General features: G+C 36.2%; 1 protein-coding gene across 1 annotated transcript; it reads left to right on the top strand.

The window, feature by feature from the left end:
- The first annotated feature begins 1,168 nt into the window (after positions 1–1,168).
- LOC120863769 (olfactory receptor 2T29-like) lies at positions 1,169–2,131 on the top strand. The gene has a single exon (XM_040240336.1). It carries the CDS (start codon positions 1,169–1,171, stop codon positions 2,129–2,131), a length of 963 nt encoding a protein of 320 aa, XP_040096270.1.
- The last annotated feature ends 16,701 nt before the right edge of the window (positions 2,132–18,832 follow it).

Here is an 18,832-nt window from a genome sequence, read left to right as displayed (position 1 = left end):
TTAAACTGGCAACAGAAACCCTAGACATATAAATATATTTCTATTTTAAAATATAGTTTTAATTGTAGTAAAGCATATGGAGACCAAGGTGGAGTAGTGGGATGTATTGAGAGATTATTTCTGATGTATGTGCAGTAGTAGGTATGAGGCAGATGGCTGGTGAGAGCCTACTGTATATTTCTATTTTTAATAATTTACTTTTTGTGTTTAAGTCATTATCTTGGCAAATTTCATTGCACATTGTCATATGTCACTATTATTAGGAAACCTCATGACCTAAACTTCACCAAATCATTTGACCAACAGTTGTAAATTATTTTTTTCTGGTAAAATCTATATTATAAACAATTAGCAATCCTGTTTTCTACATGTCTATGGAATTTTGATTATCACAATCAGGTTGGTGTATTTAAACACATAAAACATTTTTAAAGAACCTCCATACTGTTCTCCATAGTGGCTGTACCAATTTACATTCTCACCAAACTAAACAGAGAACTACCATATTACCCAGCAATTCCACTTCTGATTTTATACCCAGAGAAAATTATAACTCAAAAAGATACATGCACCCCAATATTTATTGCAGTAGTATTCACAATAGCCAGGACATGGAAGTAAACCAAATGTCTATTAACAGAGGAATGACTAAAGAAGATGTAGTACATACACATAATGGAATATTACTAAGCCATTAAAAAGAACAAAAGTACCATTTGCAATAACATGGATGAAGCTAGAGATTGTTATACTGAGTGAAGTAAGTCAGAAACAGAAAGACAAATATCATGTGATATCCATTATATATAGAATCTAAAAAAAAGGAACAAATTAATCTAAAAAACAGAAGTAGACCGCTATATATAAAATAAATAACTAATAAGAACAGGTGTATAGCACCGGGAACTCAGTACTCCATAATAGCTTTTGTGGGGAAAGAATCTAGGAAAAAAGTGTGGGTATATGTATATCTATAACTGATTTACCTTGTGTATACCTGAAATTAATACAACATTGTAAATCAACTACATTGCAATAAAAAAGAAACACACACACAAATGCCTGCATACAGTATCTCAGTAAATAGCTATTCATTTATTTCAGGTGGAAAAATTCCATGACTGACCATTAATCCCAAAGCTCACCTTGATGATCTAGATGAGACCTCATGGAAAACATTACCTGGATGACTAATCACTCTGGGAAGTCTGATTTCATCCTGGTGGGAATCTTCAGTCAATCAATTCATCCAATTCTACTGTGTATGGTGATTTTTATAGTTTTTCTGCTGGCTTTGATTGGAAACATTGTGCTGATTTTTCTGATTCATTCTGATACCCACCTCCACACCCCCATGTACTTTTTCATCAGCCAGTTGTCTCTCATGGATGTAATGTATATTTCTGTTACTGTGCCCAAGATGCTTATAGATCAGATCATGGGCATGAATAAGATTTCAGTCCCTGAATGTGCAATGCAGATGTTTCTCTACGTAACACTGGCAGGTTCAGAGTTTTTCTTTTTGGGTGCCATGGCCTATGACCGCTATGTGGCCATTTGCCATCCTCTTCGTTACTCTGTCCTCATGAGCCATAGAGTGTGTCTCCTCCTGGCATCAGGTTGTTGGTTTCTAGGATCAGTGGATGGATTCATGCTAACATCCATTACCATGACCTTCCCCTTCTGCAGATCTAGGGAGATTCATCATTTCTTCTGTGAAGTCCCTGCTGTAATGAAGCTCTCCTGCTCAGACACTTCCCTCTACGAGACTCTCATGTACCTGTGTTGTGTCCTCATGCTCCTCATTCCTGTGACAATCATTTCAAGCTCTTATTTTTTTATTCTCCTCACCATCCATAGAATAAACTCAGTAGAGGGCCAAAAGAAGGCATTTGCCACTTGTTCTTCCCATATGACTGTGGTAATCCTGTTTTATGGTGCTGCTGTTTATACCTACATGCTTCCCAACTCTTACCACACCCCTGAGAATGACATGGTGGTATCTGTCTTTTACACCATGCTCACACCTGCGCTAAACCCTTTAATCTATAGTCTTAGGAACAAAGATGTCATGGGGGCTCTGAAAAAAATTTTGAATATGAGACCTGTTAATCAAGAAAATATAAAGTAGACCAACTTTATGCTAATGTTATTTCCCTCTAAAAACATTAGAATTTTAGAATATTTTCCAATGCTATTTATTTAACTTTCATAACATAATATTTCATTCCATTTCACACTTAAGTAATTACTTCTGTGTACTACAAAGCTGATTTTAATTCCATACTCTTTCTCTACTTAATGTTGTTTATTTTTTTATTGTACCTATGTTGCACTTAATGACAATGATAACTACACTCTTATTCTACAGGAGAATATTTATATTCTAAGGAAACACATAATGAAAATATTTAGAGACAAATTCATTAAGTGGTATGAATTATAAAATGAGAGAGAGGCTGAGAAGGAGAGGGAGAATGACAGAAAACTTATGAAGCACATGAGTACAATTTTAACAATGGGTAAAAGTATATGGATTTTTTTGTACCTTATTATTCATGTTATTTTTCTGTAAATTATAAGTTAATTCAAAATAAATGTTAATTTATATTCACCTCCCACTTTTTCTCTAAATTTTATTTTCTGTCTGGTGGCTATATAAATTACAAAATATCCTATAGAAACCATGCTTATTACTTTGTGGGTATTCATGACTTAGTTCAGTCATTTGCCACATTTATTGGAAGCTGCATTGGTTCACATTCATTGGATCATAAAGAAAACAAGGAACTTCCATAAAAACATTTACATCTGCTTCATTGACTATGCTAAAGCCTTTCACTGTGTGGATCACAGCAAACTGTGGAAAATTCTTAAAGAGATAGGAATACCATACCACCTTATCTGTCTCCTGAGAAACCTGTATGAGGGTCAAAGAGCAACAGTTAGAACTGGACATGAAACAACTGACTTGCTCAAAATTGTGAAAGAAGTATGACAGGCTGTATATTGTCATCCTGCTTATTTAACTTACATGCAGAGAAAGTCATATGAAAATGCTGGGCTGGATGAATTATAAACTGGAATCAAGATTTCTAGGGGAAAGATCAATTACCTTGGATAGTCAGATGGAACCACTCTAACAGCAGAAAGCATAGAAGAACTAAAGAGCCTTTTGATGGGAGTGAAAGAGGAGAGTGAAAAACCTGACTTAGACTCAACATTCAAAAAATTAAATCATGGCATCTGGTTCCATTACTTTATGGCAAATAAAAGGGGAAAAATTGGAAGTTGTGAGAGATTTTATTTTCTTGGGTTCCAAAATAACTGGATGGTGACTGCAGTCATAAATTTAAGACACTTGCTACTTGAAAGAAAAGCTATGACAAACCTAGACAGTATAGAAAAAAAAAAAAACATTAGCCAACAAAAGTTCATAGTCAAATCTACATTTTTTCCAGTAGTAATGTACAGGATGTAAGAGTTGGACCATAAGGAAGGCTGAGATCTGAAGAATTGATGCTTTCCAACTGTGGTGCTGGAGAAGACTCTTGAGAGTCCCTTGAACTGCAAGGAGATCAAACTAGCCAATCCTAAAGGAAATCAACCCTGAATATACATTGGAAGGACTGATGCTGAAGTCAAAGCTCCAGAACTGTGGCCACCTTTTGCAAAGAGCTGACCCACTGGAAAAGAATCTAATGCTGTGAAAGATTGAGTGCAAAAGGATAAGAGGACAGCCAAGGATGAGATGGTTAGATAGCATCATTGACTTAATGGATATGAATTTGAGCAAACTCTGGGAGATAGTGAAGAACAGGGAAGCCTGGTGTTCTGCAGTCCATTTGGCTGCAAAGTGTTGGCCAAGATTTAGTGACTGAACAGCAACAAAATTTTCCCAGTCCAACCTTGAAAGTAGTTAGGGAAGTTCATATTCTCCATGGTATTGTAGGTTTAAGGTCCAGAGCTGTATAAGGAACTGGGGGGAAAAATGTTAACTATGGCAGAAGAAAATTTTATGAAAGCTTTCCTGTACCAGGTGGACTCTGATCTGAATTTTAAAGTATGTAACTATTAGACAAATAAAGTCAGAATAACAAATATTCAGACTTTTATTTAATACAGATTTCTTATGTTGTCTTCTAATAAAATAGCAGCTAAAAGAGATTAAAATATGAGTAGCACACAATTGCTGTCCCCAAATAACTTGAACTAGTAGCTGTATATTCAGACAGATGCTTTTAAATATATGCTTTGCTTTGATGAATTATGCGGTATGTACATCTTATAAGGACACATCAGTTCTGCCTCTAATATGTGAGTTCAACCAAGCTAAAGGCGCTGAGAGAAAACCCTGGAGTCCATTTTTAAATGGTGACTAGATGTTACTCTCAGGTGAGTACAGGAGGAGCCTTGCTCAGAATCAAGAATCCTCATAAAAGGCAAAGGTTGTGAGCAAATCTCATATGGTTGACTAAGCAAGATACATAAATATTCCAGTGGTAACTCCTCTCCTTTCCTCCTTCTCTCTAAAGACTCAATTCTTGCCTTTTCCTGACTTAGAATTTTCCAGTTATAAAACCGTAAGATTTGTATTTTAGAAATTTTAAATTAGTGGTCAGTGATTGGAAAGGTGCAATTCTGGAGGCAAGTATTCTTAATGAGTTAGGATGGTGAACAAACTGATATCCATTTAAACATGTTTCATAGAAGAAAGGATTGGAGAGACTATATTGAGGGTAACTGGGTCTTTGTTATACCTACCTGTTCCATAAAACTATAGAAATGGTTGCATTTCTGTCATTTGTCCAAAGTTTCTGAAGAATCAGATAGTTACAAAAGTAAGATTTTGTTTTCCTTTTGGTACACTCAATTATTATGACTGCAAAATTTAAAAAAATATTGTGGTACTTCAGAAAAGATGTTAGAAAATCAATTTCCAATATTTTTCTGTGGTCAATCTGAATAAAAAAAACAGGTACATATTAATTTTAAAATGTATTAAGAAATATTATGTATCACCCTTCCATCTTCTGAACAAAATTATAAAATATGTGATGTTTCCATTTAAAACACCCTGGAAATGGAAAACAAAATAGCTCAAAAAAAATTATGTGCTGTAGAACCATAGTTTTATAAATATAACTTTTAAAAAACTTTATCTCAAGTGAAATGTTCTATAGCAAAGAGTATTATTTCAAATGCTTTTAAAATTGTATTTTAAATGTTCAAAATATAATTTTCTACTAAGTTAACAAAAGCTGTGCTATTTAGTAACATTTCTGTCAAATTATGTGTTTTATCTAATGCTTAGGATTTCTAGACATGGAAGAACAATTTTGTTATACATTTCTTGCATAAAATGTTAATGTTTTAAATGGAAGTGTTTCTGGCATTCCACTGCAATTATTTGCTGTTTAAAAAGTAGCTCTTCACTGAAGTACTGACAGCTTAATCTTTTAAAATTAAAGTATATATTCATAATTTTGAGCTTGTGGTGTCACTAGCATTTGGCCAAATAAATCACTTGTGCTCCATGGTAAGAAGACCTCAAGTATCTTACAACCTCCAAAGAACATTAAGGACCCTGATTATAAGTTTTAATCATAACTTAGAATTAAATCAACAGTCATCAGGTAGAGAAATTTGCATCATTTTCACAACATCTAATTTATTAAATATGTTCAAAAGATAAAGTTTGAAAGAATAGAAAGAACAAAACCATTCTCTAGGAATGACTTAGGAAAAAAGCTAAATACACAACTAGAAAAATTTAGATGCCTTAAAACTAACTATTTTTGGTTTCCTCCCCTCCCATGATTATTTTATAAGTAAAGGTTTTCATTAGCTGTTTATTGCTGAGTTCAAATAAAGGAATCCTCTGATATATGACTAAGAAGCCTGGAGTTAAATAATGCAAAATTCTTTTTAATTTGAAAATCAAGTATTGATCTACATCATGCTTTTTAAACTCAATTTCCTATACTAGCATTCCAGTTCAGCACATAAAAGCTACATTCCATAGAATGGGTATGTCCATCAATTTAAAAAATGCCTATTAATGAGCTCTTGGTGCTATTTATGAATCTTGATAATTATTTTAAAAGCAGTTGTCTTTTGAGCAGACTCTTATGTTTTGGTATCCATGGACAGAAAAAAGACTAGATAAATTTTATCCCAACCTGAAACAATTAAAGTAATATTCAAAATATATCTAACAACTGTTCTCAAAATGTGGGCATCCAGTAATGAATCTATGAAAGATTAAAATCAAATGAGCTGAGACTTTCTGTGTTCAACTTCACTGCTTGGAAAGAATTTCAACATCATGATAGAAGGAACTATAAACACAAATGGACCTTATCAGTCTTCCTGAGTTGAAGATTTAGAGCTGGGTGTCTGAGTTCACTGTGGTAGATAGTTTAGACAGGGATGGGTAAAGAAAAGGAGAGAGCTACACACAGAAAGAATTAAAAATGCTTACAAAGCATATTCCTTAAATTCTGTTTAATACTTATCAACTTAGGTGTGAGGAAATTACCAAAGAATTGCAAGAAATCATTCAAAGGATTGGAATAAATAAAAATAGTATTTGGTCCCATTATGAAAAAGTAAGTATCTCAAAATTGATAGGACAATAAATATAGCTTTCTGAAAACTATTGACTCAGTAGTTGGGCAAATTAACCTTTTAATAAATATAGCTTCAGTCCTAACCAGCAGAGCTTCAAAGCAAATCTAAGTCAGATAAAAAATTTTATAGGTATAAAATTTATTCAAAATCCAATATTGTAACATTGAAATGTTCAGTCACACAGTCGTGTCTGACTCTTTCTCACTCCATGGACTGTAGCATGCCAGGCCTCCCTGTCCCTCATTATATTCTTCTCCTTCTGCCCTCTTTCCCAGCATCATTAAAAGACAAAAGATAAAAAACACCAATTCAGTATACTAACACATATATATGATATTTAGAAAGATGGTAATGATAACCCTATATGCGAGACAGCAAAATAGATACAGATGTAAAGAACAGACTTTTGGACTCTGTGGGAGAGGGAGAGGGTGGGGTGATTTGGGAGAATGGCATTGAAACATGTATACTATCATGTAAGAAAAGAATCTCCAGTCTAGGTTCAATACAGGATACAAGATGCTTGGGGCTGGTGCACTGGGATGACCCAGAGAGATGATATGAGGAGGGTGGTGGCAGGGAGGCTCAGGGTTGGGAACTCATGTACACCTGTGGTGGATTCATGTTGATGTATGGCAAAAGCAATACAGTATTGTAAAGAAAAAAAAATTAAATTAAAAAAATTAAAAAAAAAAACATTGAAAGCATCATATCAAAATTTTTCATGCATCAAAGACTCTATAATTATACAAAAAAATTTTATATAGTAATTTGCAGAACACAAATTATTTTCAGGATTACATGGAACACTCAGAAAGATAGAGCATGCTTTGAGTCATAAATACATCTTTTTAAAAAAGAGACTTCATTAAACTTATGCTCTCAGACAACAGTGACATTACATTATAAACCAATAGCTGGTAAATAACAGGAACCTCAAAAGTATATATATATATATGTGTGTGTGTGTGTGTGTGTGTGTGTGTGTGTGTGTGTGTATACACATTATTTTTCGTTATAGGCATCGAATATATTTTCCTGTGCTTTGCAGTAGAATCTTGTTATCTATTTTATATTTATAATAGTGGTGTATATCTGTTAATTCCAAATTCTTAACTTATGCCTCTTGCCCCTTTCTAATTGGTAGCCATAAGTTTGTTTTTTGTTTGGACCTATTTTGTAAATAAGTTAATTTGTGTCATTTTTTATATTTCAATAAAAGCTATATAATATGATTTGCTTCACTTCGTATGATCATCTCTATGTCTTTTCATGTTGCTTCAGATGGCAGTATTTCATTCTTTTTTATGCTGAGCAATATTTCACTGAGTATATATATATATATATATATATATATATACTTTATGCATTCATCTGCCAATGGACCTATAGGTTGTTTCTATATATCAAATATTGTAAATATTGATACAGTGAACATTTGGGGTGCAAGTATATTTTCAACACAGAACTAGAACAAATAATTTCAAGATTTGTATGGAAATACAAAAAACCTCAAATAGCCAAAGCAATCTTCAGAAAGAAGAATGGAACTGGAGGAATCAACTTGCCTGACTTCAGACTCTACTACAAAGCCACAGTCATCAAGACAGGATGGTACTGGCACAAAGACAGAAATATAGATCAATGGAACAAAATAGAAAGCCCAGAGATAAATCCACACATCTATGGACACCTTATCTTTGACAATGGAGGCAAGAATATACAATGGATTAAAGACAATCTCTTTAACAAGTGGTGCTGGGAAAACTGGTCAACCACTTGTAAAAGAATGAAACTAGATCACTTTCTAACACCACACACAAAAATAAACTCAAAATGGATTAAAGATCTAAATGTTAAGACCAGAAACTATAAAACTCCCAGAGGAGAACATAAGCAAAACACTCTCTGACATAATTCACAGCAGGATCCTCTATGATCCACCTCACAGAATACTGGAAATAAAAGTAAAAATAAACAAATGGGATCTAATTAAAATTAAAAGCTTCTGCACAACAAAGGAAAATATAAGCAAGGTGAAAAGACAGCCTTCTGAATGGCAGGAAATAATAGCAAATGAAGCAACTGACAAACAATTAATCTCAAAAATATACAAGCAACTCATGCAGCTCAATTCCAGAAAAATAAACGACCCAATCAAAAAATGGGCCAAAGAACTAAATAGACATTTCTCCAAAGAAGACATACAGATGGCTAACAAACACATGAAAAGATGCTCAACATCACTCATTATCAGAGAAATGCAAATCAAAACCACAATGAGGAACCACTTCACACCAGTCAGAATGTCTGCAATCCAAAAATCTGCAAGCAATAAATGCTGGAGAGGGTGTGGTGAAAAGGGAACCCTCTTACACTGTTGGTGGGAATGCAAACTAGTACAGCCACTATGGAGAACAGTGTGGAGATTCCTTAAAAAATTGCACATAGGACTGCCATATGACCCAGCAATCCCAGTACTGGGCATACATACTGAGGAAACCAGAATTGAAAGAGACACATGTACCCCAATGTTCATCGCAGCACTGTTTATAATAGCCAAGACATGGAAGCAACCTAGATGTCCATCAGCAGATGAATGGATAAGAAAGCTGTGGTACATATACACAATGGAGTATTACTCAGCCATTAAAAAGAACACATTTGAATCAGTTCTAATGAGATGGATGAAACTGGAGCCGATTATACAGAGTGAAGTAAGCCAGAAAGGAAAACACCAATACAGTATACTAACACATATATGTGGAATTTAGAAAGATGGTAATGATAACCCTGTATGTGAGACAGCAAAAGAGACACAGATGTATAGAATGGACTTTTGGACTCTGTGGGAGAGGGAGAGGGTGGGATGATTTGGGAGAATAGCATTGAAACATATATACTATCATGTAAGAAATGAATCTCCAGTCTATGTTCGATGCAGGATACAGAATGCTTGGGGCTGGTGCACAGGGATGATCCAGAGAGATGATATGGGGTGGGAGGTAGGAGGGGGTTTCAGGATTGGGAACGCATGTACACCTATGGTGGATTCATGTCAATGTATGGCAAAACCAATACAGTATTGTAAAGTAAAATAAAGTAAAAATAAAAATTTAAAAAAAAAAAGAAAGCAAAAAACCCCCATAAAGTATGGTTTTCTCCAGATAGTTTCGTTATTTGTAGATTGTTTGATGGATGGCCATTCTAACTGGTGTGAGGTGACACATCATTGTTGGTTTGATTTACATTCCTCTAATGGCACTCCACTTCAGTACTCTTGCCTGGAAAATCCCATGGATGGAGGAGCCTGGTGGGCTCCATGTGGTCGCTAAGAGTCAGACAAGACTGAGTGACTTCCCTTTCACTTTTCACTTTCACACATTAGAGAAGGAAATGGCAACCCAGACCGGTATTCTTGCCTGGAGAATCCCAGGGACAGGGGAGCCTCCTGAGCTGCTGTCTATGGGGCTGCACAGAGTCGGACACGACTGAAGCGACTTAGCAGTAGCAATAATTAGAAATGTTGAGTATCTTTTCACATGCTTATTGGTCACCTGTGTGTTTTCTTTGGAGAAATGTCTATTTTATGTTTTCTTCATTTTTTAACTGAGTTGTTTGGTTTTTGATACAGAACTGGAAGAGTTGTTTACAATTATTGGAAATTTATCCCTTCTTTTTTGCATCATTTGCAAATATTTTCTCCCATTTCATAATTTATCTTTTTATTTTGTTTATGCTTCCCTTTACTGTGAAAAAGCTTTGATATTTAATTGACTGCCCTCTTTTATTTTGTATTCATTTAGATTACCCTAGGAAACAGATCAAAAAATATATTTCTGTTATTGATGTCAAAAGTAATGCCAAAGAACGTTCAAACTACCGAACAATTGGTGCTCTGACTGACAGATGCCAGAGGATAAGAAAAGACTCTAATAGGACCATAGTTCTTCCAGCTGACGCAGTTGGTATCCCTGCTCACTTGGTGCTGCCAGAGTTCCCATGATCCAAACAGCTGTGCTACCTGCATGCTTAACCCTCACTGGGGCAGAGCTGCCAGTAGCTAGAAAAAAACCTAATAGTGCCATATTTCCTGTGACAATTGCCATTGGCACCCCTGTGTATCCAGCATTGCCAGGGTCCTCATGATGCAAGCTCCCATGCCACTCCCTTGTGCAATCCCCACTGGGACAGAACAGCCAGAGACTAGGAATAAACCCTAAGAGCACCATCTTCCTGATGTCCTAGCTGCAAGCTCCCCTGATTACCTTGTTAAGATGGTTGGATGGTATCACCGACTCAATGGACATGGGTTTGGGTAGACTCTGGGAGTTAGTGATGGACAGGGAGGCCTGGAGTTCTGCGGTTCATGGGGTCGCAAAGAGTCAGACTCGTCTGAGTGACTGAACTGAACTGATGGTGATTTTATTCCTAGTTTTTTAAGAAATCTCCATACCATATTCCAAAGAGGCTGTATAAATTTACATTTGCACCAACAGAGCCAAAGTGTTCCCTTCTCTCCACACCATCTCCAGCATTTACAGTTTGTAGACTTCTTGATGGATGGCCATTCTGACTGGTATAACATGTTATCTCACTGCAGTTTTGATTTACATTTCTCTAATAATGAGAGATGTTGAGTATCTTTTCATGTGTTTGTTAGCTATCTATATGTCTTCTTTGGAGAAATGTCTGTTTAGGTCTTTGGCCCACTTTTGGATTGCATTGTTTCTTTTTCTGGTATTGCATTGTATAAGCTGCTTGTATATTTTTGAAATTAATCCTTTTTCAGTTGTTTCATTTGCTATTATTTTCTCCCATTCTTAGGGTTGTCTAAGTTTAACTAGGTCTCATTTGTTTATTTTTAATTCTATTTCCATTACTCTAGGAGATGGATCACAGAGGATCTTGCTTTGATTTATGTCCTCAACTGCTCTGCCTGTTTTGCTTTAAGTGTTTTATAATTTCTGGTCTTACATTTAGGGCTTTAGTCAATTTTGAGTTTATCTTTGTGCATGGTGTTAGAAAGCAAGTGTTCTAATTTTATTCTTTTACACATAGCTGTCCACTTTTCAAAGCAACACATATTGAAGAGACTATATTTTCCCTTTTTCATATTTTTGCAACCTTTGTCAAAAATAAGGTATCCATAGGAGTGTGGGCTCATCTCTGGGCTCTCTATCTTGTTCCATTGGCCTATATTTCTGGTTTTGTACCAGTACCAAACTGTCTAGATGACTGTAGCTTTGTAGTATAGTCTGAAGTCAGGAAGGTTGATTCCTCCAGCTCCATTCTTCTCTCTCAAGAATGCTTTGGCTATTTGGCTATTTGGCTATTTTGTGTTTCCATGTTGATTATAAATTTTTTGTTCTAGTTCTTTGAAAAATTCCATTGGTAATTTGATAGGAATAGCATTTGGTAGTATAATCAAATGCAATTACCAGATGGAATTTGGTAGTATAGTCATTTTCACAATATTTATTCTTCCAAACTAGGTACACAGAATATCTTTCTATCTGTTTATATCATCTTTGATTTCTTCCATTAGTGTCTTATAATTTTCTGTATACAGTTCTTTTGTCTCCTCAGGTAGGTTTATTCCTAGATATTTTATTCTTTTTGTTGCAATGGTAAATGGCATTAATTCCTTAATTTCTCTTTCTCATTTTTCATTGTTATAAAACCTACCTCAATAAAAACCTACCTCTGTAGTTCCTCCTTGCTTTCTGCCATAAGGGTGGTGTCATCTGCATATCTGAGTTTATTTATATGTCTCCTGGAAATATTGATTCCAGACTGTGCTTCATACGGCCTGGCATTTTTCATGATGTATTCTGCATAGAAGTTAAATAAACAGGATGACAATATACAGCCTTGACGTACTCCTTTCCTAATTTGGAACCAGTCCATTGTTCCATATCCAGTTCTAACTGTTGCTTCTTGACCTGCATACAGATTTCTCAGGAGGTAGGTAAAGTGTTCTGGTATTTCCACCTCTTTAAGAATTTAAAAATACCAAAAGTGTGAAAATACTTTACAGCAGCCCTAGCAAATGTATACCAATCTTGGTACTAGGAATAGAAGTGTCAAAATAAATAACATGTTTTTGGAAACCAGAGGAAAATCAATTTTTCCATAAGATGACAAACGACTTGTGTAAATTGTGTTCTAGTGTTTTGTAAAAGTAGAATTGGCAAGTAAAAATACTCAGATATATAGCTAATAAAAATTATAAGGAAAGTGTTAGAGGCATGTCCTAGTATCTTCTTGCCTTTTTAAAATAAGTGTTAGAGCAAAGATATAAATTGAAGAAGAAAGTATGAATAACAACAAAAAAAAATCAAAGCAATGCAAAATGTTTGAAGTTTTGACAATTTCTCAGCCTATTTATTTGGCAAAAGATTAAAGAGGATTCTAGAGACAGTATCAAAGGTGTGGCTGTATAATAACCTGTTACAAAGATAACTGGCTTGTAGTTTATAAGTCCAATTATTTATCTCAACAGAAGCCAAAAATAGAGATGAGTTTACACTTGCAGAAATACTATGTTCTTTAACTGAATGAAAGAGAGATAAGATGGAATAAAATGAAGTCTGTGGGAATTCTTGGATTTCACCAAATGGATTAATAAAGCTATCCATTTGTGGACAACATTCTCATTCAAAAAAAAAGAATAATGAAAACAAAGGCGGTTCAGAGTTCAGCAGTAATCCCACTGTCACAATATGTCCACAATCTTAGGTCTGAGTGCTTCAGATAGTTGTTTAGGACAGAAAGGAAGAAGTTGTCATACTGGTTGGCCTATAAATTAGGAAAATCTCCAGTGATTCTACTGTACAAAGCATGAAGGTAGGAAATACTCTCGAGTCTTAAAATCTAACAACATTTGTCTTGATAGATTATGAACTAGCCTTACACGTATGACCTCCTATCTTATTTCTGATTTTTCTTTCTTGAAATAAAAATATGTATTCTGTGCTGATCCCAATATTGCATTGTAGAAGCATAAAACTTATCTGGTAGGTAGCTTGAGATAATTTTTTTTCCCATGATGAAAAAGTATAATTCCAGATGCATCCCTATGTGATCTAGATAATATTTAGGTGATAATTTTGACTTAGAATTTATTCTATAATGTATTAAGACATTGTGGCCTAATGGAATATGGTATTCTGAATGTGAGAAAGACATGGATATTGGGAGTCAAAGTGAAGTGTTATAGGCTGAATTATGTTCCCCCTCCAAACCATATGTTGAAGTCCTAACTTCCAGCACCAGATAATATTAAAGTACTTGAAGACATGATTTTTACCTAAATAAGATGAAGTGAGGTCATTAGGTTAAGTCCTCATACAGTATAAATGAAAAATTTTGAAGACAAAATTGGAATGTTGGTATACAAACATAGAGGCAACACTTGAAGATGCTGCAAAAAAGATAGTTATTTACAAATTAAAGAGAGAGAAAGGCCTTAGAATAAAGCAAACATGCTGACATATTAATTTTGACTTCTAGTCTGTAGAATTTTAAAAATTATTTCGTTGTTGTTTTAAGACACCTAGACTGTGGTATTTTCTTATAGCATTCATAGCAAACTAATAGAGATGCTAAAGAATTCTAAGACCCTATTACTACCCAAATGAAGAAGTACCAGTGTGGGGTGCTGTGTGTAGTCACTCAGTCACATCCAACTTTATGCAACTCCATGGACTGTAGCCAAGCAGCCTCTTATGGCATGGGGATTCTCCAGGCAAGAATACTGGAGTGGGTTGCTATGCCCTTCACCTGGGAATCTTCCCAACCCAGCGATCGAACCCAAGTCTCCCAAATTGCAGGCATTTTATTTACCACCTAAGTCACCAGGGAATACTCTAATAAAACAAAATGATGAGCACAAAAAAAGTACAGAAATGGCAAGGACCTAAGAGAAGTAGAAGAGATTAAAAAGAGGTAGCAAGAATACATGGAAAAACTGCACAAAAATGTCTTCATGACCCAGATAATCTCAATGGTGTGGTCACTCACCTAGAGCCAAATGTCTTGGAATGTGAAGTCAAGGAGGCTTTAGGAAGAATTACTACAAAAAAAGGCCAGTGGGGGTGATGGAATTCAGCTGAGCTATTTCTAATCCTAATGAGAATGCTGTTAAAGTGCTGTACTCAATATGCTAGCAAATTTGGAAAACTCAGCAGTGGCCACAGGACAGGAAAAGGTCAGTTTTCATTTCAATCCCAAAGAAAGGCAATGCCAAAAATGTTCAAACTACTGCACAACTGTGTTCATTTCATATGCTATGAAGGTGATGCTCAAAAATCCTTCAAGCTAGGCTTAAACAATATTTGGACTGAGAACTCCCAGGTGTACCAGCTGGGTTTAGAAAAGGCATAGGAACCAGAGATCAAATTGCCAGCATTCATTGGATCATAGAAAAAGCAAGGGATTTCCAGAAAAGCATCTACCTCTGCTTCATTGACTATGCTAAACATTTGACTGTGTGGATCAAAAAAAAAAAAAATGGAAAATTCTTAAAGAGATGGGAATATCAGACCACCTTACCTGTCCCCTGAGAAACCTACATGCAGGTCAAGAAGCAACAGTTAGAACCAGACATGGAACAAGGGACTGGTTCCAAATTGGGAAAGGAGTACATCGTGGCTCTATATAGTCAGTCTGCTTATTTAACTTCTATGCAGAGTGGAGAAGTGAAGTGAAGTGAAGTTGCTCAGTAGTGTCCAACGTTATGTGACCCCATGGACTGTAGCCTACCAGACTCCTCCATCCATGGGATTTTCCAGGCAAGAGTACTGGAGTGGGTTGCCATTTCCTTCTCCAGGGAATCTTCCCAACCCAGGGATCAATCCCATCTCCCACATTGTGGGAGATGCTTTTACCATATGAGCCACCAGGGAAGCAGGATATGCAGAGTATATCATGCAAAATAAAGGGCTAGATGAATCGGAAGCTGGAATTGATATTGCCAGGAGAAATGTCAATAACCATAGATATGCAGATGACACAACCCTTATGACAGACATCAAAGGATAACTAAAAAGCCTCTTGATGAAGGTGAAAGAGGTGAGTGAAAAGGCTGCATTATAACTCAAAATTCAAAAAACTAATATGATCATGGCTTCTCACCCCATGACTTCATGGCAAATAGATGGGGAAAAAGTGGAAACAGAGAGACATTTTCTTGGGGTCCAAAATCACTGCAGATGGTGACTGCAGCCATGAAATGAAAAGATACTTACTCTTAGGAAGAAAAACCATGAGAAACCTAGTTCAGATAGTTCAGTTCAGTCAGTCATTTCCCGACTCTTTGCACCCTATGGACTGCAGCATGCAAGGCCTCCATGTCTATCACCAACTCCAAGAGTTTACTCAAACTCATGTCCATTGAGTTGGTGATGCCATCCAGCCATCTCATCCTCCATCATCCCCTTCTCCTTTACCTTCAGTCTTTCCCAGCATCAGGGTCTTTTCCAATGAGTCAGTTCTTCACATCAGGTGGCCAAAGTATTGGAGTTTCAGCTTCAGCATCAGTCTCCCAATGAATATTCACGACTGATTTCCTTTAGGATGGACTAGTTGGATCTGCTTGCAGTCCAAGGGATTCTCAAGAGTTTTCTCCAAACCACAGTTCAAAAGTATCAATTCTCTGGCACTCAGGTTTCCTTATAGTCCAACTCTCACATCTGTAGATGACTCCTGGAAAGACCATAGCTTTAACTAGCCAGACCTTTGTTGGAGAAGTAATGTCTCTGCATTTTAATGTGATCTCTATTGGTCATAACTTTTCTTCAAAAGAGCAAGTGTCTTTTAATTTCATGGCTGCAGTCACCATCTGCAGTGATTTTGGAGTCCAAAAAAAGGAAGTCTATCACTGTTTCCACTGTTTCCCCATCTATTTACCATGAAGTGATGGGGCCAGATGCCATGATCATAGCATTCTGAATGTTGAGTTTTAAGCCAACCTTTTTACTCTCTTCTAATTTCATCAAGAGGCTGTTTAGTTCTTCTTCACTTTCTGCCATAAGGGTGGAGTCATCTGCTTATTTGAAGTTATTGATATTTCTCCCCACAATCTTAATTCCAGCTTGTGCTTCATCCATCCCAGCATTTCTCATGATGTACTCTGCATAAAGTTAAATAAACAGAGTGATAATATGCAGCCTTGACCGACTCCTTTCCCAATTTGGAACCAGTCTGTTGTTCCATGTCCAGTTCTAAGTGTCACTTCCTGACTCGCATACATGTTTCTCAACAGACAGGTCAGATGGTCTGGTATTCCCATCTCTTTAAGAATTTTCCACAGTTTGTTTTGATTCACACAAAGTCTTTGGCATAGGCAATAAAGCAGAAATAGATGTTTGTTTGTTTGTTTCTGGAATTCTCTTGCTTTTTTAATGATCCATAGAATGCTGGCAGTTTGATCTCTGTCTCCTATGCCTTTTCTAAATCCAGCTTGAACATCTGGAAGTTTTCACAGTTCACTTACTGTTGAAACCTGACTGGAAGAATTTTGAGCATTAATTTACTAGTGTGTGAGATAAGTGCAATTGTGCAGTGGTTTGAGCATTCTTTGGCATTGCCTTTATTTGGGGTTGGAATGAAAACTGACCTTTTCCAGTCCTGTGGCCACTGCTGAGTTTTCCAAATTTGCTGGCATATTGAGTGCAACACTTTCAAATTATCGTCTTTCAGGATTTGAAATAGCTCAACTGGAATTCCATCACCTCCACTAGCTTTGTTTATAATGATGTTTTCTAAGGCCCACTTGACTTCACATTCCAGGATGTCTGGCTCTAGGTGAGTGACCACACCATCGTGATTATCTTGGTTGTGAAGATCTTTTTTGTACAATTCTTCTGTGTATTCTTGCCACCTCTTAATATCTTCTGCTCCTTTTGCTGCCTACCATTTCTGTCCTTTATTGAGCCCATCTTTGCATGAAATGTTCCCTAGGTATCTCTAATTTTCTTAAAGAGATCTCTAGTCTTTCCTATTCTATTACTTTCCTCTGTTTCTTTGCATTGATCCCTGAGAAAGGCTTTCTTTTCTCTCCTCTTTATTCTTTGGAACTCTGTATTCAAATGGGTATATCTTTCCTTTTCTCCTTTGCTTTTCACTTTTCTTTTCTCAGCTATTTGTAAGGCCTCCTCAGACAGCCATTTTGCTTGTTTGGACTTCTTTTTCTTGGGGATGGTCTTGCTCCCTATCTCCTGTACAATGTCACAAACCTCCATCCATAGTTCATCAGGCACTCTATCAGATCTAGTGCCTTAAATCTATTTCTCACTTCCACTGCATAATCATAAGGGATTTGATTTAGGTTACACCTGAATGGTCTAGTGGTTTTCCCCACTTTCTTCAATTTCAGTCTGAATTTGGCAATATGGAGTTCATGATTTGAGCCACAGTCAGCTCCCCATCTTATTTTTGCTGACAGTATAGAGCTTCTCCATCTTTGGCTGCAAAGAATATAATCAATCTGATTTCAGTGTTGAACATCTTTTGATGTCCATATGTAGAGTCTTCTCTTGTGCTGTTGGAAGAGGGTGTTTGCTGTGACAGTGCATTCTCTTGGCAGAACTCTATTAGCCTTTGCCCTGCTTCATTATGTACTCCAAGACCAAATTTGCCTGTTACACCAGGTCTTTCTTGACTTCCTACTTTTGCATTCCAGTCCCCTATAATGAAAAGGACATCTTTCTTGGGTGTTAGTTCTAGAAGGTCTTGTAGGTCTTGATAGAGCCATTCAACTTCAGCTTCTTTAGTATTACTGGTAGGGGCATAGACTTGGATTACCATGATATTTAATGGTTTGACTTGGAAACGAACAGAGATCATTCTGTCATTTTTGAGATTGCATCCAAGTACTGTATTTCTGTTGACTTTGATGGCTACTCCATTTCTTCTAAGGGATTCCTGCCTACAGTAGTCAATATAATGGTCATCTGAGTTAAATTCACCCATTCCAGTCCATCTTAGTTCGATGATTCCTAGAATGTCAATGTTCACTCTTGCCATCTCCTGTTTGACCTCTTCCACTTTGCCTTAATTCATGGACCTTATATTCCATGTTCCTATGCAGTATTGCTCTTTACAGCATCGAATCTTGCTTCTATCACCAGCCCTATCCACAACAGGGTGTTGTTTTCACTTTGGCTCAATCCCTTCATTCTTTCTGGAGTTATTT

The sequence above is a fragment of the Oryx dammah genome, unplaced genomic scaffold (assembly GCF_014754425.2).
Source record: "Oryx dammah isolate SB20612 unplaced genomic scaffold, SCBI_Odam_1.1 HiC_scaffold_5, whole genome shotgun sequence".
Classification (NCBI taxonomy): domain Eukaryota; kingdom Metazoa; phylum Chordata; class Mammalia; order Artiodactyla; family Bovidae; genus Oryx; species Oryx dammah.
This window is presented reverse-complemented; position numbering and strand designations above follow the sequence as displayed.

Coding starts and splice junctions, on each gene's coding strand:
- LOC120863769 (XM_040240336.1), top strand. CDS start 1,169: ATGGAAAACATTACCTGGATGACTAATCACTCTGGGAAGTCTGATTTC.